This window comes from Pholcus phalangioides, unplaced genomic scaffold (assembly GCF_987345545.1).
Source record: "Pholcus phalangioides strain wild (caught in Gottingen) unplaced genomic scaffold, Ppha-v1.0 ptg000017l_1, whole genome shotgun sequence".
Classification (NCBI taxonomy): domain Eukaryota; kingdom Metazoa; phylum Arthropoda; class Arachnida; order Araneae; family Pholcidae; genus Pholcus; species Pholcus phalangioides.
The window spans coordinates 8,246,856-8,269,081 of record NW_028301610.1 but is presented as its reverse complement, the minus strand read 5'-3'; the positions used below and the strand labels follow the sequence as shown (position 1 = coordinate 8,269,081).

Genomic DNA, 22,226 nt, shown 5'->3' with positions numbered 1-22,226 from the left:
ATTTACCCGGCGACCAGTTTCAGGACGCCCTCGACAGACCAGTCGTCGAGAAGACAGTCACATCATCCGAAACGCACGCGTAGAGCCAGCTGCCTCATTGGCCGCTATCCAGACACAGGCAGCAGCTTCACTACGGGCCCCTGTGTCTTCCCGAACCATCGCAAGGCGCTTGGCTGAAGGACATCTGGTATCGCGGTGCCCATTACGTGTGCTGCCAATGACACCCACCCACCAACGCCTCCGTTTGGAGTGGTGTCGAGCACGACGGGATCGGACTGCAACGGAATGGAACCTGGTCGTCTTCAGCGACGACTCGAGATTCAACTTGAGCAGTGATGACAATCGTGTTCGTTTGTGGAGGCCCCGTGGTGAACGCTTCAATCCTGCCTTCGCTTTACAGCGACACACCGCTCCCACAGCTGGTGTCATGGTATGGGGTGCCATTGCTTACGATACATGGTCACCCCTAATATTGATCCATAGCACAATGACAGCCCAGCGCGTCCATAACGTCCTTCAACCACATGTGTTGCCACTCATGGCAGGGCTCCCAGGAGATATTTTTCAACAAGACAATGCTAGGCCACACACAGCAAGGATGTCACAAGACTCCCCCCGCCACATTACCACTCTTCCCTGGCCTGCTCTATCCCAAGATTTGTCACCAATCGAGTCATTTGGGAGGGCAAGTTGGACACCCTACGAGGTTGGTCGAACTAGAGGCGCATTTACAGCAACTGTGGAACGAGATGTCTCAGGACATCATACGGAACTTGTATGCCTCAATGCCCGCTCGTATCGCATCGTGCATTCGCGCTAGAGGGGGTCCAACAGAGTACTAAAACTTCTGTTCATCTGTACTTTTTTCTGCAATAAATGATCCTTTTTCTTGGATTTTCTAATCACTTACTTATATCAACGTAGTACTTACATGTGTAAAATTACGTTTCATTTTGACGACTTCTTCTGGGTGCGCAAATTTTTATGGCAATGAGTGTATATTATAGGTTAAACATATTACAATTATCCTATTGGTTACTCGGAAAATATCAAAACGCTGAGCAAAATGGCAAATAGCAATCACCTATTTACCATTGTAATTAAATTCCTTTAATTCTTTAAATGCAACAAACTGGGCTTATTTAAAGACTGTATATTTGGGAAACTACATTAATTTCTTTTAATTACTGTAATTAATCAAATGGAGAGAGGAATCTATTAAAAATTCATATAAGTAGGGATGTGTGTGCCTCGATAAAATTTTACTTGCAAATTAATGCTGATTAATAAGAATTATTTTAATGAATTTCAACGATTATTCACCTTATCGATGATGCTAAATAAAATGCAATATTGATGTTTATACATTCTGTAATTTGGGTAATTTAGGTCTAACTTGAAAAAGTTATTTGACCTCCGGGAAGATTAATATCAAATGGAATCTGTACCCTGCATACTTTCAAATGAAACGTGTACTATGTGATTAAAGGAAAAATACATATTTTCCCAATTTAAAACATTTGCAAATACCCGTTATAACGCAGGTATTGAAAATGTCACTAATTAAGTTAATTTATGTAATTAAATTAAATTTGAAATTTTTTTGTATCAAGTCTGACGCATGGATACATGCCGATTACTCAAGTCCGGATTACGTGCATATTTTGTATAGCATCAATGCATATAAATGCATAAAATTTTCAGAATAAACGCATATTTTAGAATGTTTAATTTGAGTTCAATCACTTTTTTTAATAATTTTTCAAATATATGTTGCCCATAATATTTTCATAATATCAGTTTTTTTCTGGAGGTGGGATTTTGCGTGAATTAATGGAGATTTTTGTAAGTCCGGGGTGCGTTATCCATCCTATACATAGGATTTTAACATGGGGTTACGCTCATTGGCTGAGATCACTGTTAAGGAATCAAACTAAAACAGGAGGCGGGGCTAAAGAGGCAAGGGGCTCAAAATGTTTTAGTATATAATATGTTACAGCAAATGTAGTAAATCGGTTATAATGCATAATTAACAGATTTATTTGCTGATCGTCTCCGTAAGTGTGGTAATTTTTGCTTTTTCTTTGTGAAGAAAGAAAAAGTTTTCTTTCTTCACGTCTGTTACTTAATACAGCAGTAGTTCCCAAAGGGAAAGCCGCGACCTCCTGTGGAGGGGCGGGTCACACTGAAGATTTAGAGCAGTAGTTCTCAAACTTTTTCCATCGAAGCTCGCTTGCTGTGACAACGTTCATCCGCGACTCCCCAAAATAGTCTGAGAAAGAATCACTTCAAAGCACTGAATAATCAATTATGCCAACAGCTCACCGCAATGTCCCTTGTAAAGATTCGCGATGCCCTAGGAGTTACGGTGTACACATTCATTCAGGTTTCCATCCAATCACGCAACGGCGCCAATTTGCAGAAATGGTCACCAGCGTGCACTATGTTCACAACTTAATATTTTACTGCCCGTTGCGGTCGAATCCTCCAACCCTGCTGACTACCGTCTCCGATGGTGACATGAAATAATACAAAAATGAACGGATCATATAATAAGTGTCTTTCTAAAATATGTCACAATTCACGTCATAATAAAAAAAATGCTTATATTTTATTACAGTCTAAAATTTCCATTTTATTCTTCTATTGCTGTATCAGGTTGTTGTACTTCCACTTTATAGAAGAGATACTTTGATCGCAGCCAGGAGTACTTGTTGTCGAAATGCAATATATCTATGAACGAAAAAATAGTACACTGTGTATTGAAGTAATTTAGCGTATTGAGTAGCCATTTTTGGAAACATTCTTCCCAAAATCCATTACGGAAGTAAACTGAAGAGCCAAAAAAACTGGTACAGGCATGCGTATGCAAATAAAGAGATATGGAACCAATCAGAGTACGGCGCTGCGGTCGGCAACGCCTATATAACACAACAAGTGTCTGGCGTAGTTGTTAGATCGGTTACTACTGCTACAGTGGCAGGTTATCGAGATTTAAGTGAGTTTGAACGTGGTGTTATAGTCGGCGCACGAGAGATGGGACATAGCATCTCCGAGGTAGCGATGAAATTTGGATTTTCACGTACGACCCTTTCACGAGTGTACCGTGAATATCGGGAATCCGGTAAAAAATTAAATCTACGACATCGCTGCGGCCGGAAAAAGATCGTGCAAGAACGGGACGACTGACGAGAATCATTAAACGTGACAGACGTGCAACCCTTCCGCAAATTGCTGCAGATTTCAATGCTGGGCCATCAATAAGTGTCAGCGTGCGAACCATTCACCGAAACATCATCGATATGGGCTTTCGGAGCCGAAGGCCCACTCGTGTACCCTTGATGACTGCACGACACAAAGCTTTACGCCTCGCCTGGGCCCGACAACACCGACATTGGACTGTTGAGGACTGGAAACACGTTGCCTGGTCTGACGCACAGAGTAATAATACTATAGAGTGCGCGCGAGGGGTTACAATGTGAAGCAAAGATCCGGAGTCACGTGACTCCGGTCGAAAGGCTGGTCAGGGAATCTCGCTGGCAATGCTTTCCTTATGGCTGTTCGTATGACGATCTCCAAGTGCTGTCTTATTTTTCATTAGAATGGTCACCACGTGTGCAGCTTTCGGATGTTCGGAACGGTTTAGGAAAGGAGGAACATTATCCTTTCACAAAGGAATACTTTTTTGCTTATTCCCCTTCTTATAAATTAAAAATTGGAATATTAAATTGACGATGCAATGGATTTCTGACGTAATCTCAGTTTTTAACGACTCCATTTTGGATTTAATTCAATTAAAGTTCCAAGTTTTGGTAAAATTCAAATGTCATGAATCATTATTAAATGTTTTAATAGAATTTTTGGCAATAAATGATTGAAATTGTGAGTTTTATGAAGTTTTAACTGAAATATACGTCTCCGCAAGATTTGGCGAGATTTGGCGAGCTAGTGAGTTCATTCGAGTTTTGCTCAACTTGGAAGAAAATAGGCTTTTCAGAAGGAGAAATTTATGAAAAATATTCTATTTAAATAGAATGTGAAGAAAACTTCCCCCCCCCCTAGACAATTGCAGTTTTGCATAAAAATGCATAACAACCTCTAAAAATAATAGTATTTTTGCCCCTCTTCGTAACGGTTATGTTTGCATATGCTGATAAATACAGCAAAAGCCAACATGAACTAAGCCGATGAAAAAAAATCTCTCTCTATCTTCGCATTTATTATTAATTTAATTTTTATGGCGAAATATGTGTAGTGCACGCATCTCATACGGACAGAACGAAGTTGTTGAAATAAAGTGATATTTCAGCATGGATTTTTTCCATATTCATCAAACTTACTAACTTCATTTTGAGAATTATTCGATTCATTCGTAAAAAGTGATAAATGCTACGAAATTCATCAAACTTACTAAAAATATTGGTAATTATGCATATATTTACCAACTATTATGCATAATTTCTGAAGATAACGCGCACTACGGATTTATCAAATTTACAGTAACATAAACATTATATATTTGTTGTATACAATATTTTGTTTCCTGTGTGTGTATAGATATTTAGAAAGCTATTAAAAACTGTGCCAAAAAAATTTATTTCATGAAATTTATACTGTTTATATTCACTTCCTTCAAATATTATATATTCAATTAAAATTTAAAAACCCATGTGTTAAGAAATTATTAAGAATTATCCCTTAATGGAAAATAAAAAAATTCCGTTTTCCAATATTTGTTTATTTTATAGAATTTATTTTTTCAAATCTGATACTCCCTAAATATTTCACATAAAAATGAGTGAAATTCATTGAAAAAATGAAGGAAAGTTTTCATCAACTTGATCGAATTGAGTCAAATTTCGTTACAGCAACATCCTAGCTTCTGCGAAAACGCGCCAAATGTAATAGCGCAGAACCTGTTCTTTCCCCGACAATACTGTTCATCTTTTCTTCACGTTCGACAAGTTTTATGAATAGCGTGCGCGGTCTATTTATATCTTAAGTCTATGGTCTGACGAGTCTCGGTTCCAATTGCTTCGAGCTGATGGACGTGTACGGGTATGGAGACAACCTCATGAATCCATGGACCCTACATGTCAACAGGGGACTGTTCAAGATGGTGGAGGCTCTGTGATGGTATGGGGCGTGTGCAGTTGGTGTGATATGGGACCCCTGATACGTCTAGATACGTCTAGACTCTGACAGGTACGTAAGCATCCGGTCTGATCACCTGCACCCATTCATGTCCATTGTGCATTCCGACGGACTTGGACAATTTGAGGAGGACAATGCGACACCCCACACGTCCAGAATTGCTACAAAGTGGCTCCCTCCAGGAACACTCTTCTGACTTTAGACACTTCCGCTGGCCACCTAAATCCCCAGACATGAACATTATTGAACATATCTGGGATGCCTTGCAACGTGCTGTTCAGAAGAGATCTCCACCCCCTCTTACTCCTACGGATTTATGGACAGCCCTGCAAGATTCATGGTGTCAATTACCTCCAGCACTACTTCAGACATTAGTCGAGTCCATGCTACGTCGTGTTGCGGCACTTCTGCGTGCTCGCGGTGGCCCTACTCGATATTAGGCAGGTGACCAGTTTTTTTGGCTCTTCAGTGTATATTATCATAAATCAACAGTTTACAAACTCTCTAAAATAAACCAAATAACACTGGTCAAAAATTTTTGACTATTTTTTTCTGACACTGGTAAAATAAGTTTTTTTAGACTAATTTTGGGGTGCTCTGAATTCAAAAATGATTGTAAAAAATCTGCATCACGTAGAGTTTTCCTGTAAGCATGATGATCATTTTTTGAAACACACATACACTACGAAAATGATAATAATCGGCATATTCGTAGTAATATATTATAATATATTTATTGCTATAGTTATTTTACCATATCCATATATCGTTATACAGGGTGTTAAGTCCTTAGACACCCTTTATCCCTTGAACCGTCGGTTATAGAAGCATACTTTCAATGGAAAAAGTATCCAAATAACATGTCCATCTCAGATATGTCATTTATTCCACTCGGGGGCCGTATATGTATCGAGATACAAAATTTAATTATTTATACGGTGCCTCTGCGTTCTAACTTCCAATAAGAAAGATGTTGCCCTGTCTCTTTTGATCCCAACAAAAAAATTCCACGTTTATAAATGCGATATTCACTGAGATATTCGAATTCGAAAAACGGAGGAAATTTAGGAAAGAACAGCGTTAAATGCGGGTGAAACTGTTTTTCCCCGTCGCTGTTTTTTTCCTTATTCCCAAATATCCGAATGATAACATTATTCCTGATTCTAATAAACGACGTCGACTGTACAAGCTGGTTATAATTGAGCTGGCACTACTGAAAGCCATCTGTAGGTCGATTCAACTTCCAGAACGGCATAAAATTTTGGGTGAGGATTAATAAAGACTTGGAAAGAAGGTGTCCGCATGAAACAAAATTAGTTTCGAAATTCACCGAGGGGGAAATATGGCACTTTACAATAAGTAACGACTGGTAATGGATAGTATAAAATAGATTATAGCGATGAAAAATAAATTGAAATTGCCACTTTTCATGCAGGACATAGAAGTTCACGTTCAATGTACCCAACTTTCTTGAAGACCATAATCCCATTTCTAGGCGTACGTGAGTCTCTTACACATTTCTATGAACGCGCATGCCTTCTAAGCATTTCTTGGGATAAACCAATTTCCTTCATATTTTTCGGGGTGCACGCACCTGACACGCATTTCTAGAGAAAAGCAGACCTTCTACACATAATCTACAGAAAAGCAAGCCCTTTTCAAGTTTTAAGGACTACCATACACCTGCAACTCATTCTTTTTTTTTGCGAAAACCAAGCATTTTACACATATCTAGAGAGGAGCAAGCTTTCTACGCATTTTAGGCATACGCAAGTCTCCTACTCATTTCAAGGGAGTACTCACGCCTCCTATTAACTTTCATGAGATACTTGAAGCACGAAAGACTGATAACCCTAAATTATTACAATACTCACATATGCCTTCTTTCTCACAAACGTATTCTCCTTTCTCAACGATGACATTGGATTCGGTGCTCTCGACTGGAATCAGCTCTTCTATTGCATTTTTGTCATTCTTGTCACTGCTTTTCTCAATGTCTTTGAAGAAAAGTCCAAATTTGATATTATGGTCTTTGGTTTGGAACTCCCAGCAGAGAACCATACCGGGATTATTAATGACTTGTTCAATTTCGAAAATTGACCTCTCACGCACAATTTTCTTTTTTACTTCTGGGTCATCGAATGTGAGACTCATTTGATCTGCAACGTAAAACGATGATGGAATCTTTGGTTTCCGATGCAGCTAAAAAAATGCCAAACAGTTTAAATTTATAAAACAAAATGTTTTCATATGCATCTATGATTCCATTCACATTTACAGATACAGTGAGTTTCAAAATTAAAGCACATCATAGTTTATGAATGTTTTATAGTATAAGTTATCGTATTTTCTGAGTAGCCGCATTTGTATCTGACATTGGGAGATGCTAATGAAGTCATCCAAGAACCGGTAAAACACCAGCTTCACGGGGAAAAACAAAAGCGCCAGTGTGCGGAACTGGTAACGAAAAATCATTGCTTCTTACTTAGTCACAAAAAAAATCAGATTTTTTTGCAAATGGCATATCTGAATCAAACTTCGAAATACGGAAAACGTTAAAAGAAAAGGTTCGAATGAAACAGGTAATTTCAACATTCAATTGAGTAGGAAACTCAAGGAGATTTCCTAAAATTCGAATTATTCAAAAGTTTGAATTAGGCAAGTTGACCAGCAGATGATCAATGACCCAAAAAATTCCCTTTTATTTTATTTTTAAAGACCATTTTTAAAATCACATTGCTTAATAGCTAGATGGTCAAGTGTTTCCTCACTTCTGGTCAATCAATCACATTATATTTCGGCTTTATATGAATCTTTAGTCAATGTAATTCTAGTAATGAAAATGAATAACAACATTACATTCCTATCACCGTAAAAATACATGATTTTTTGTTCTCAAAAACCACTCACAACACCCAAATCTATTAAGATTTCATGAATATTACACTCACCAATCCATCACAAGTAGGATCACCTTCAGGCTCATACCTTTCGCCTCCAAGGTACGCAGGAACAATTTCCTTAGGCACAAGAGAAAATAGTTCTTCTTTGTAACTGTCGTCACCTAAATAAGTGTATTATCTTAAATAAAAGATTCAGCAAAAGAGAACAGCATTGTTCTCCTCTAATTATTGGTCTATTGACATTATAGCAATAGAGCGGAATCCCTGCATTTGTAAAATTATAAAGAGATACTAATAGGTTACAAATTATACAAATAAGAGTATTTTCAAACTACACATTTATACTTAAAAATACTTTTATGTGTATAATTTGTAACCTATCAGTATAACTTTATAACTTTAAAAATATGTCAGAATTATTTTTAAAACATGTTTTTCCCAATGTACAGTATTTTATGTACAGAATTTTCTTTACGAGTACCCACGTGTAGACATTTCCTGACATTCCAGCATCCTTATTCATTGAGATGTGTAGCAGCCTCAAGTTTCCAGCAACTGGCAATTTTTTCAGCAATTCAAGCTATAAATAATTGGTACGATTTTGGTGAAAATCGGCATTGTCTAGTATTTTCCCATGTTTTTCCACAATGGAATATGGCCAGCCTATTCCCATAACACCTGTGTGTTAGATAGTGTTGCCTCCTTTTATCCATATTGTCATTGAATGGAAATGTGTAGTAAATTTATTTTTGTTACTTTTTTTCCTTGCTTCGGCAAGACTTGCATTCTCATCCTAAACTTAGAAATGGTATAAAATAAACAATGTACGATGAAATGTTCAAAGTATGCCTGCATTGCTGAATTAAAACTTAGTAAAATAGTACGAAATAGTACGAAAATAGTCATATTTTCGAAACAAAAAAATAAGCATCAAATTCTCTCAAAAACAAAAGCTAACCTAGTTGTCATAGCCTGCGGCTCGTGTCAATCCATATTGGCTTTTGCTGTGGATTTGGCTATAACGGTGATTCCCAACGTGGGATCTCAAGCCCCATAACGGGACAATTTGGCACTGGTCTCTCGTATTTGGTCACAAACCCAATTATAAAGTTGTCATGTCTCTGTTGAGCCCACAAAATATTTCCAATGAGATATTTGAATTTATTAATTGCTGAAAATGAAGAAAAGAACCACATAAACTAACAGACGAGCTCATTCTACGTTTCATATGCTGTTCTTTCCTTCAGTTTCAGTTATTTCAAATTCAAATATCTCAGTGAATATTGCACTTGAAAACATTCAATTTTTCGGTGGGCTCAAGAGAGACAAGACAACTTTCTAATTGGATTTTGTAAGACAGGGTGACCAAATAAAAAGTTACTTTTTTATTCTAGGATTAACGGTTCGCGAATGAGTCCAGGATGAAGGGATTTTGCTATGCACCCGGTATATACTGAAAGAAAACTAAAGGAAAATGAAAAAAAGATCTCTCCACACCATACCTGCTGCATGAAGCCTAATTTTCTTCCAAACATTTTCTGCAAGGAATGGCCTCACTGCTATATTGTATACATACACCATAAAACTCGGAGCTAAAGAAATCGGATATTTGAATCATTTCAATTCAAGAAATCGTATTGAAAAGACTAGCTAATGTAATTAATGTAAACAAAATATCTCGATTGTATGAATACGTAAACGAAATGAAAATTAAAGCATGTGTGAGTATGAACTATATTTTCGGTTGCATTATCGATAGTTAATATAAATCTAAATTTCTGTGATATCTTTGAATTATAGGCTCACCATTAAGTGCGAATAAAATATGCAATGTCTCTGGATAATGATCTTGATATTTCTGAGCAAGAAAAATGGAGTAATGAACAACTGTGATAAAAGAAAGATAAATGATATGGAATAAAGTTTTTATACTAATAAGGCACATTTCATATGGTACAGTGTGAAAGAAATACCTTTAGAGCACAGTCTAGAAAGATGAAAACCAACTGTTATAACTCAAAGTACGAAAACAAGGCACCAAACACAGCTGTTATGAGGCTAATATAGCCCTTTACTCAGTGCTAAAAAAGTCTGTTATAGTGCAGACTACTCGCATGAACAAAACACGTATCAACCAACAACCACGTGTTTTTTTCAAGCGAGTATTCTGCTGTAACAGACTTTCTACCACTGAAGAAGAGGTTATATTAGCTCAAAACAGCTGCTTGGTGTCTGTATTTTGAGGTTATAATCATTGGTTTTCATCTTTCTACAATATGGTACAGTACTTAAATTTTAATGAATGGTAAATATTGACTTTTACTTAAAAATTTTCTTACCTTCTCTAGAACAATGCTGACTCAAACGTAGTTTGGAATAATCTAAAATGTACACATTCGTATCTTTGTCTTTCCCAGTCTGTAATGTAAAAAATGATAACAATTATATAAGATCAGTCTAAGTATGATAATGTCTCGTTTACTGGATGAAAAATATTCTTAAAATCAAACCTTTTTGTTGTGTTGTTCCAATTTGTCTCTGTCCCATTCCAATATCCAAATTACACTAAGCATCATGTCTTGTATAGTCAACGATTTTATGAAACCTGAAAAATTATCGAAGAGACAGACGTAAAAGCTTTGAAATGAATGAATTCTACACTGGCTTCCAAACGTTAAGCACGTAACGGCTTATACAACATAACGACACCACTTCAATCATGCCCCTCTGGATTGGATGATTATTGGAACACAAACACGTGGTACTCGGGAGTACAGTGCCCTTCACGTGGAGCCTCCGGTGCACAGTTCAGGCAAATATTATCTTACCATGTGATCAGGGCCGTCTTAAGAGCATCATGGGCCCCCGGGCCAAGTGATTTTTCTGAGGCCCTACCAGGCAAATTCTTGAAAATTTCAGCCAGATTTCATTTTTGTGAGGCCCCTTTTCTCTTGAGGCCCCCGGGCCGTGCCCGGGTGGGCCCATGCCTTAAGACGGCACTGCACGTGATGCTGTGTCGCGCGTGGGAGCGTTTTCCAATAAGTACGTTTAATTTCTTTTAATAAATCATCGACTCAAACACTTCTTTTCTTTTTTTCTGATCCACGACCTGATGTCTTGACTTCTTATCTACGGCGAAAACCGCTTGAAGTCCTCTATATCAGTAGTTCTCAACTTTTGGAAGCCCGCAGCCCGGTTTCATTTATTTTTGCAAGTGGAAGGCCCGATCAAACACACGAATAAAAGAAAATGAATGAGAAAAAAGAAAACGGGCCAGTCACTCGTTGCCCGATATGAATGATGTCAGGGCCCGGTGGTTGAAAAACACCGCTCTATATCAAACGTTTTTTTTCCTTGGATTTGACTACAGCCAAAATAAATTGTCTCTCTGACGCCTAGACGAATTCCGAAATGAACCGTCATGTGATCATCTGGCCCCGTTGTAGCGCCAACACCGCTTTGAGCCACAAATTTTCAGTGAACAAATCTTCCATATTGGAATTACAATGTAAAAAAACCCGTTTTAGCGGCAACTCGTTGCAACGCCAACTATTGTTTTGATGTATACAAAGTCTATGTGTGAATTCTCACATTTCTTCTCCCATCATTTCGCTTTTTTCTCTCGAAAGAAGTTGTGGGGATTCATCCTTTTCATTCCACTGTTATTATTGGTCATCATAACAGTTTAGAGCAAATGGCAAAAAATAATAATGTGGTCAAGGGAATGTGTGTCTAGAAATTTTTAATGAATACTTGAATGTGTATAGGAACCTTAAAGCTAAACAAGCAACCTATTCAAAGAAACAGATTTATTGGTAAGGGAAAGTGTGCAATGAGCGTACTGCACAGAGTTTGTTCACCGCTGCTAAGATAAGTTTTTCAATAGCGCATGTTTCTTACTCGCTGGTCATTACATTTCGTTAACAGGGCCGCAGTGATGGTAACTCGTGGGAAATTTCCCATATTCGTGGGAAAAATTGGCCAATATTTGTCTAAGTGGGAAATTCCTTAGCATTTGCGGGAAATTTTGAGAGTTCATCAAACAAAAGAATTTTTGAAAAAATAAAGAAATTAATGGAGTGCGATGCTTTTCTATTGTAAAGTACTTGATTACGTATTTTCCCCGCTAGATGGAAGCACATTTTTTGGAATGCTTGGGAAACATTTAGTCAAAAGGGACATTTTGCTGGAAGAGAGGTTACCATCACTGCAGGGCCGCAACTGGATGCTTTTTCAGCTGGGGCAACCAAGTTACGGCCCTGGTCATTAAGAAATCATCTGTCTCGATTTGCTCCATTGAATAATGTTAAAAAGAATTGTTCTTTCAATATCTGAAAAACAGAAAATTTTTTATCATAAAATCGACAAAAATAAGGACTAAAAACAATGCTGCCATTATTTCCGTTTGTTTATTTTGTTTTTGTACCTACAAAATACGTCACTAAATTTACGCAGAATTATAATAATTTCAATGATAAGTGTATGTTTCTGTCGAGTTTGAAAATTATTCTCTCATTATCTTGATTTAAATTGTCTATTCAAGTAATAGATTCTAAGTGAGATTAATTGTAGCGAATTTTTGAATACATAATTTATTAAAATATTATATTGCGTTGCACAACGGTGTAGATGTTTTCAATGCGTAAAGTTTATTTATTTTATTTTAATTAAAATATCTTCATGTCCCGAATGCACGACAACTCCAACCATCGATGTAACAGTTGTGGAGGTTGCTTATTCCGCTTGGCTACTATAAAAATATACCGATCATCAGAGGGGGTGGTAACCCTTGGTCGACTGGGCACAGGTCTCTGGTCAACTGTCTGACACTTGTTTGGAATTGTTTTCATAATCCGGTTTATTGCTATAGTGGCCAAGTGGAATCGACGAGCGACTTCTAGAACTGCTGCATCCATGATTGCAGCATCACTTAGACAATATCTGCAAGTTCTATGCACCGAAGGCTCTACATGAAGGGACAGTTCACGCCAGAATACCATGTTCTTGTGTTCCATTAACAGTCCAATCCAGAGGGGCAAGATTAAAGTGTTATATAAGCCGTCGAGTGCTTAACCTTTGGAAGCCAGTGTACATTACATTTGAATTGTTTCATATTATTAACACATCAACACCATTGCTATAAATATCATAGAGCTTTAATACCTTTAGAATCCAAACTGCCATTGTGAAATAATCTCACAAGATGCCCCATTTTGCTGAATCCAAGAAATGCTGTTGGTAAATAGGACTTTGCAACCTGTCTCGAGTAATAAAAAATGAAATTTAAGAAATATTTCTATAGAACATTCATTGGCATCAATCCTATGCAAAAAATGTTGTTCTTTTTAATGTCACAAATAGTGTTTTAAATATTTATTTCTCTTATTTTTGAACCGATTCTAAATATACTGGAGAATAATGAAATTGTATCTGACACGAAAGCATGCTATTCTGAAACATTTTCATAAGCCGAACGCGAATATCCTTATGAAAAGGACTAATTGGCTCTTGTTTTGGAGATTTTACCATGCCACTTATAACAAAAATGTTATATTGCACTGTGATGTACGAGGCGATTACTAGAGCCCCGATTATATGCACTAAAAGGGTGGCAAAATATATATATGTGTATGCTCTAAAAATTTTCATACATGCACATAAAAATGCCGAAATATGCAATCAAAAATGTCAAAATATGCAATCAAAAATGTCAAAATATGCAATCAAAAATGTCAAAATATACATTAAAAAACCCAAAATATACACTAAAAAATCTTGAAGAAATTAAAAAATTCCAAATATCTACCAAAAATGAGAAAATATGCGTTAAAAAATCACCACGCAAAAAAAACCATATTTTTAGAATGCATATTTTACTTTTTAAAGTGCATATTCATTAACAAAAAAATATCCCCACATATGTATTTACAGCATATGCAAAGAGCTCCTACACATATTTTTTATTTAGGCATTTTAGTTTTCTAGTTAGTTGTAGCTGATTGGTAACAAAATACCAATAACAAAAAATTCCGACGCTATGCCCTACTTTTAGAAAAAAAGATGGGTAAATTTTATTTCTTAAAAAATGCATTCATAGTATATTTAAATGTTATATAATGTTATATTTAAAGGTTAAGCAATGAAATTATCAACTGCGGTCACAAAATGACCTCTCGGTAGCTCTAGCTAAAAGTTTTTAAAAACCAACGAAAGGATTTAAAATTTTCGTTTCTGCTCCAAGATTCCATAAGGCCGGGATCACACTATAAAAGTTTGATAAAACTCCTTTTATAAAACTTGAAAAATCCAATCAATAAGGTTATTGGTTACATTCTAGAAAATGCAACCGGTGACCTTTTTGGCTGCCTTTGTCAAGTTTTATAAAAGGACTTTTACCAAACTCTTATAGTGCAATCCCGGCCTTAGACAAATTAGGAAAAGTCACGGAGGGAAATTTTCAAATTTTAAAAATTACAAATGGCGACTAAATTTTGAAAAGCGGTCACTCGATGTTCTATAGTGTGGAATATTAAAAAATATAAATAATTTACCTCAGGAAGTTTGTAATCTCTCAGCACATTATCAACCTTCAATTTTTTTCTCAGTTTGAAATCCTGCAGAAAAAGTTTTTGTTTTCAATTTAGAGTTAAAATAAGTATGTACAGGGTAATTATAATTAAAGTTCCTGTAATCTGAGTAGTTTTTCTCAAAAACTGCTTATCCGAATACAGCCAAATTTTTAGGATATCTTAATGAGACCGTAGGAAAGATTTATGAAATTAAAAAAAAAGTTCAATTTTCTTCCACCAGGTGAAAAAGTAGCACTTTTTATTACATTTTATATTTTCCCATGGTCCATATAGCGTATATACCAAGTTGCAATGGAATACGTCTACCAGAACGGGCGCTATATAGGTCTGGGTAGTTTCAGTATACTGACACACACTGTTCAGACCTTTGGGAAAGAGCGCAAACCATCCCAAGATGGTCTCTCTGGGCTGTTAGCGGTCATGTCTGTCTGTCTGTTCAGAGCAATGGAGACATGGTCGGAAGAGAGTATACCTGTCAGTATACTAACACTACTCCAACTTAGGGTGGCCAGATGTCCCGGTTTCCAACTTAGGGTGGCCAGATGTCCCGGTTTGAAGTTACTTTCCGTCCTGTTCCGAAAAAGGCTTTCGGGACGCCTGTTTGTTCTGGTTTTTGCTTCCGCAATGAAATAAATTATTTTCAATATTTTCGCCGTTTCAACTTTTAGTTACGTTAGATATTATGCTAGGAATTTATTATTCCACTGTTATACTTTTGTTGTGTTAATACTTTATGTAACCAAAAGACGCCGAAACAGTTTTGAAACATTGTAGCCCCGTTTACGCGTGCAATATTGTGGCTTGAATGGATGTGGTTTGGTGAATATAAGCCTGCTCGGCATTTTTTTTTCCATTGAAGCCCCGTTTGGAAAATGAATGAAATGAAAAATGAATTGAGTTTTGTGAAGGATTTGTGGCCAGATTGCAGGCAAAAATTTCGAGGGGTTTGACACTGAGATTGTAGATGTGATATAAGCTCATTATCTCGTAAGGCTGGGATTGTCTCTTCGATCGATACCCGTTTTCAGTATTAGCCTAATGATTTCAATCGGTTTTACGTTATGCACTTGAGCGTAAAGCACTGCTGTGAAAGTTCACACTGAAAATGTTCGAAGTATTTGGAACGAATTAATCAGTTTTACATTGATGACTTGCAAGAGGTATCCGGGCTATTAGGCCATGGTCTAAGGGATTTCCTTCTCACCAATGAGGTTCGTCTACGGCCGATCAAGCTTTAGAAGTGTACATAGAGAACGCGCGAGTCGATGACTCTTAATGCGCGAAGCTTGTGTGGCTTGTCGCTGAAATCTACGTAACCTCAGAAGATGCCTACTACAGATGTGGGCGAAACGATAGGAAGGAAATCCCTTAGACCATGCGCTAATAGTCCGGAAACCGCTTGCAAGTCATCGAACGCCGGCCATGAAAGCCTCAGACAATACTTCAATTTTTCGTTGATTCCTTGGAGGGGGGGGGGGTATATATTTCGGTTTCGTAACAATTCGGTTTGCGAACGAACATCCGGAACGAATTAGTAAGTTCGTAAACCGAGGGTTGACTGTGCGTAGAAGCATAAACGTTACAATATGAGACTAAGGGTACTTAAAATACCCCCCCCCCCCAGTATTTATGAGTATATAGTGTAACGCCGTTCATGACATACGCCCTTCAATCACGTATATACGAGACGGGATTTCTGGCAACATTGACTTCCATATCCTGATGTTTTACTCGTTTTTGTGCCGTAGACGTATTGGGCTAATATTTTCGCAATACATTGTTAGTTTGCAATTTTACACTGTAAATACCCACCAGATGAGAGTTTTGAAAATGTCCCGGTTTCGTCCCGGTTTTTAACAAACTTTTCCGAGATTTGTCCCGGTTTTGCTAGCACCTCATCTGGTCACCCTACTTCGACCTATGTGTGTCCCCCGTTCTGAAGGACATATTCCGTTGAAATTTGGTGAGTGTGCACGCTATATGGTCGGTCCATGGGAAAGAAAATTCAATAAAAAAGCACCACTTTTTTACCTGGTGGTTGAAAATTGAACTTTTTTTGGTCTCACAAATCTCTCTCATAGTCTCATTAAGATATCCTAAAAATTTAGCTGTATTCGGATAAGCAGTTTTTGAGAAAAACTACTCGGAGCACGGGAACTTTAATGCATATTAAATTAAAACCGAAATACAGCAACATGTAATACTCAAATAGAACCTGGTCCTATTACCTTTTCTGGGTTATTGGTCTCAAATACTAGTAATGGGATATCTTTTAGATTCCAGAACTGTAAGTGAATAATTATATTTATTAGAAACAAAAATCTCTCTTACCTCCCGTAACATCTTTTCTGCTTCTCGTATATTGAAATCTCTTGCTATAAAATAAGGAACGGAATTGATTACCGATACATTTTAATGAGCACAATTATAAAAAGCTGCAAAAATAGAAAAATTCCATTAAAATATTGAATACGTATATACTTTTGCCTCATAAAATTGCTATTTTATCGTGGATTCTGCTGAAGAAGAATATCTATTCTTGCCCTTCAGGCTAAAATTGATGCTGATTTGTAAAGAACAAAACAGCCAATTAGTCGATGTTTTATTTTTCCAGTCCAACATTATTGTTTTATCATTTAATATTCCGTCAATAAAATGCCTTAATATATGTCTATTCTTATAATATGTTTATTACTATCCTTAATAATATGTCTATTAGACTTCTTTTCCGAAAATCAATGCGTAAAAAAAAGTGAATGATTACCTCTCAGCCATCGCAGTAAAAATCGATCATCATGTTTTTGTTGGAGTAAATCTGACATATTTTTTCTGAACTATAATGACAACACACATAAGTAATACAGTGTTTAATTTTTATTGAAAAATTTCAACTATAAAAGACAATTGAATAATAATTCAGCGCATTGTTTCTATCATATTCTTTAAAAACTCTACAATAAAGAAGGTGAACGAAGGACAAACCGATATTAAATCTTTCACTGCAGATATACAGAGTGTCTTGTAAGTGCTAATGCGGCCTTTATTTCATAAACCATTCGTCGTAGAGCAGTCGCCTTCAACTAGCACCTCCTAGAGATAGAAGCCCTACGCCATTCAGGCTACCTAGCAAGTTTGCCACATTTTGAAACACAGCGTCCTATTTGGTTTCTTCTTATTTTGGCGTAGAATCTTCCCGATTGGCTCACAAATACTGCATAGTGATCGGATGTAGGGCATAGAAATCGCCAATTTTCAGCCCTATCATTTCTTTTCCACACAACGATGATACTGGCACAAGCAGGGAATTTATTTCCTTGAATATTCTGAGGGAAAATGGACAGATGTCACAAGCAGACTGCTTGTGAGGTCAGTAAGTAGTCCTTACACTTAGGAACGTGTTTTTGTTAGAAAAGTTTTTTTGTTGGCCTCAGAGAAGAGAGGGGGAACGCTATCATATTCGGTTTTTAGGACCATATAAAATTTAGATTTTTTTTCATTTTATGACACGTGTATTCACTCTCAAAACTTGTACAGGATGACTTCTGAACAGATTTTGAGTATTTTTTAAATTGAATCTATACCTCTACGACGAACGATTGATGAGATAAAGGCCGCATTAGGGCTTACAGGAGACCCTGTATATTTTCAATAAATGCGTTAAATATAGCCCACTTCCTGCGCTAAGTTGCTACTACTGATGTAACCCTATATCGAAAGAAAGAATATTATTGTCATTCACTTAATTTTAATTTAATCTTCACGAATATAGTGTCTCTCTTCATTTACTCTTGATCTTCATTTCATCCATGTTACAAAGTAGCGTATTTTCAGGTGGCTTAGCGGGCTGTAGCCCAGGGTGGAAAATTTGATTAATTAGTAGCCAAGAAAGTTCGTAGAATGGGAGAAAGGTGGCAAAATTTGTATGAATCTCAATGAATCCGTCTCTGCCCAGACAGCAAGGGACTAGGTTAGTGAATGACCAAAAGAGTAGCCTAGAGAGTTTGCAGCACGTGATTGAGCAAAAGAGTGACTTAGAGCGTGAGAAAGCTTTTAAATAATCAAAAGAGTGATATACAAAGCAAGGGACCAGGACCTAGTGAAGGTGAAAGCATCTGAATGACCTAGAGCATGTGTAAACATACAAATGATCAAAAGAGTAACCCATAAAGCAAGGAACAATTTCGGTGAGCGACCAAAAGAGTGACCTAGTGAGTGTGCAAGTTACCAAAACAGTGTGCAAACATGCGAGTGACCAAAACAGGGTGCAAGCATGTGAGTGACCAAAACGGTGCGCAAGCACGTGAGTGACCAAAAGAGTGACTTACAGAGTGTGTGAGCATGGGAGTGATCAAAACAGTGACTCACACAGGTGTACTTACAAGAGTGGTGGGGGAGGCCAAGCGGATTATAGCACAGGGTGGACAATTCAAGGAAAAAGTCGTCAAGAAAATCAGACTGGAATGGGAGAAGGGTGACGAAATTCGTATAGCCCACGGGCGGCAAAACTATAAATGAGCCCCTGATATATTACACTAATCAATTATTTGCTAATGACTAATTTTTTCACGGTTTGATGAGTCATGATAATAAATCATGATAACTTACCTGTTGCAGAATCAATTTTTTCTCTTCGTCAAGACTTTTCTCGTCCATATTACAGCCTTTTCTTCAATGCAAATTTCCCCACACAGGTAAATTATATATTAATGCTCCGATATTTTCCATAAAACAACTAAAAATTGTGATATAAAGAAAAACTTTCTTGACATAAATATTTCAAATTTATGTGAGAGATCTTTTTAAAAAATAATTTAGATTTTCGGTGAGAGAATGAAACAGTAAAGAATCTAACAGTAAAGAATCTAACAGTAAAGAATCTAACAGTAAAGAATCTAACAGTAAAGAATCTAACAGTAAAGAATCTAACAGTAAAGAATCTAACAGTAAAGAATCTAACAGTAAAGAATCTAACTTCAGAAAAGAAATACTCTTCAAGACAATTTCTTGGGGTGTTCTGTCACGCCATCTATTATATATTGCTATCAGTGACTATGACGTCTCTTATCAGAGTCGCTCAATGTTTCTATACTGTTGTTGTCTGCATTCAGTGGTAGGTTACTGTCGTTCGTTCCACGGAATTCAGACAATAGAATATCGGGGTGCATAGATAACACATCACAGAAGTTAGGGACATTGATAGCACAGCAATACAAACTAAACCAGAGTCGGCAAAGTTTTGAGACGGAAGACCCAAATTAGTCCCTAATCACAATTTAACAACTAATCGATATCCTTAAATACATTTTTAACAAATTATCAGTAATAATACGCAAATATTGCATCAGTATTAAATGGAGAAATGTCTATAAAGATGACATGACCTTAGCTAATTCTTTAATCATTGTTTGAACTGTTTTTTTAATTATTGTTTCAGCTGTTTTTCTCAATAATTGCTTGAGCTGCTTTTTCAATCATTGAGTTTTTTAAATCATTGTTTGAGCTGTTTTAAACATTTTTTAACTGTTTTTTAATCATTGTTGACTGTTGATAATTTTTTAATCATTGAGCTATTTTAAAAATAACCTACTTATCCTACTTTTTTACCCTACTTAATGACTGATTCATCATCGAATCATTCAGGTGAAACCGCTAAAGCTGTAGATATGAAATTTTGTCAGTAGTGTTACTTTATCAGGTAAAGATTCACTGAAAAGGAGTTTCTCGAAATTCGACCCTAATAGAGTGATAAGGGGTATTCTCTCAAAAGTAACAGAGAAATCACGCCAAGCCGAAACCGCTGGAGCTACAAATATGAAATTTAGTCAGTAGTTTTATTTTATAATCTAAAGACTCTCACTAAGGAAGGACTTTTCAAATTTCAACCTCTAAGGGGGTCATAAGGCGGTTCAATGGTTATATGGGGCAATCATGGCCAAGCCGAAACCACTGAAGTTGTAAATATGAAATGTGTGGTCAGTATTATATTTTATAATGTAGATAACTATTAAGGCGGCATTTCTGAAAATTAACCCCCCCCCCCAAGTCGATCATGAGAACGAACTCCTACATAACCTATATCGTGTCATGAGGCGTTCAAATATTATATGGGGGAATCATCGCCGAGTAATTTTCAGATTAGCAAATCCACGCTAGCGAAGCCGCGGGTGACAGCTAGTTTGTTATAAACCACCCGGGACTTGAATACTGAATATATCGTTCACGTGGTGATATAATATATATATATCTATATCTATATATATATATATATAGTTCAAAAAAAAATAGAAACTTTCAAACTCACTATAACGGTCATATAAGTTCCATTTCACCGTGGCACTTGCGGCCTAAAAATTGGAGTGAAAACTTGCGTTTGCACGCGGAAACAACTTCTCAATAACATGGACTGAGCAGATGTTTGAACCTGCACGAGCGAAAACTGTATTTAAGTTTCATCAAAAGAAGAATTTCCTGTTCTCCTCGCCATCATTTTTTTTAACTACCACTGTTACAGAAAAATAACATGCAGGGTTTTTTCTTTCCTTGATTCTCAAATCGCCTTCATGACGATTTTTACGACGTCAAATGACGTCACGAAAAGCCGAATTGATGCGAGAATGCACTATTTTTTTGACATTGAGGTTTCAGGAAGAAGATTTTTTTTCAACTCTCAAACCTGTTCTTTTATAGAGAATAATGTCATCGCATGTTTGAAAAAGTAATGAAAAATTCACAAGCGCCGACACGTTTATTCTGCGCAGGCGCGGATCCAGAACGATATGTCGGGAGGGGCGGATTGCACTAATTCATGGAATCGTCCCGTATTTTACGGGACAGATCTGGCTCTTGGGAGAAGTGATCGCTCCTATGGTCTCTCCCCCGCTGGTCTAACCCCTCGATGGGGGGACTCCCTGCGGTCATAGTCACCGTTTCTGTTGTATCCCCGAGTCAGGAAAGTTTCTGACAAGGACGAACCGGGTATCAAACACGCGACACCTCTAAACATCCTTTGATACTTCAGGAGAGTACCTTATCAACTTGATCTACCGCACACCAAACACCTTCAGCTGTGAATGGAGCGGAAGCACGCACCTCTAGTTGCGAATGAAGCCGAGGCAGATATCTTCAGCTGCGAATATAGTGGAGGCAGCTTCGCATGGGGAGGAGGCAGATATCCTCAGATGCGAATGGAGTGGAGGCAGATATTTTCAAATGAAAATGGAGCGAAGGCAGGCATCTTCATCTGCGAATGTACTTAGGCAGGCGTCTTCAAACTCGAATAGAGCAGAGGCAGTTATCTTCAGCTGCGAATGAAGCCGATGCAGATATTTCCAGCTGTGAATATAGTGGAGGCAACTTCGAATGGAGAGAAGTCAGACATCCTCAGCTGCGAATTGAGCAGAGGCAGGTGGATCCCCGGTTGATGTGTCGAAGAAGCGACTTATTGGTACATTGGATCATCCCGTATTTTACGGGACAGACAAATCCCCCCCTCATGTTATTCAGCACTTGGGAGAGACGATCACTCCCACCGCGCCCCCCCCTTTGGATCCACGCTTGATTCTGCATTATTCACCGATCG

At 37.3% G+C, this 22,226-nt stretch overlaps 1 protein-coding gene across 2 annotated transcripts; it reads right to left on the bottom strand.

Annotated features, from left to right (window-relative positions):
- Positions 1-2,586: 2,586 nt before the first annotated feature.
- LOC149072196 (SEC14-like protein 2) lies at positions 2,587-21,143 on the bottom strand. Of its 2 annotated transcripts, XM_089246515.1 has the most exons (13): positions 20,949-21,143; positions 19,253-19,379; positions 17,412-17,481; positions 16,979-17,022; positions 14,609-14,671; positions 13,221-13,314; positions 10,568-10,662; positions 10,397-10,475; positions 9,864-9,944; positions 9,560-9,649; positions 8,106-8,218; positions 7,029-7,356; positions 2,587-2,733 (listed from the first exon to the last, which is right to left on the bottom strand). In XM_089246515.1, exons 2-13 carry the CDS (start codon positions 19,298-19,300, stop codon positions 2,636-2,638), a joined length of 1,203 nt encoding a protein of 400 aa, XP_089102641.1. In that variant the 5' UTR covers positions 19,301-19,379; positions 20,949-21,143; the 3' UTR covers positions 2,587-2,635. The 2 variants fall into 2 exon arrangements, with proteins under 2 accessions (XP_089102641.1, XP_089102642.1); XM_089246516.1 differs by lacking the exon at positions 17,412-17,481.
- Between the last annotated feature and the right edge of the window lie 1,083 nt (positions 21,144-22,226).

Coding starts and splice junctions, on each gene's coding strand:
- LOC149072196 (XM_089246515.1), bottom strand. CDS start 19,300: ATGGACGAGAAAAGTCTTGACGAAGAGAAAAAATTGATTCTGCAACAG. Junction 10,663..13,220: donor TGGCAGTTTGGATTCTAAAG/GTATTAAAGCTC, acceptor ATAATTTTTCAG/GTTTCATAAAATCGTTGACT. Junction 10,476..10,567: donor TGGAACAACACAACAAAAAG/GTTTGATTTTAA, acceptor TTTACATTACAG/ACTGGGAAAGACAAAGATAC.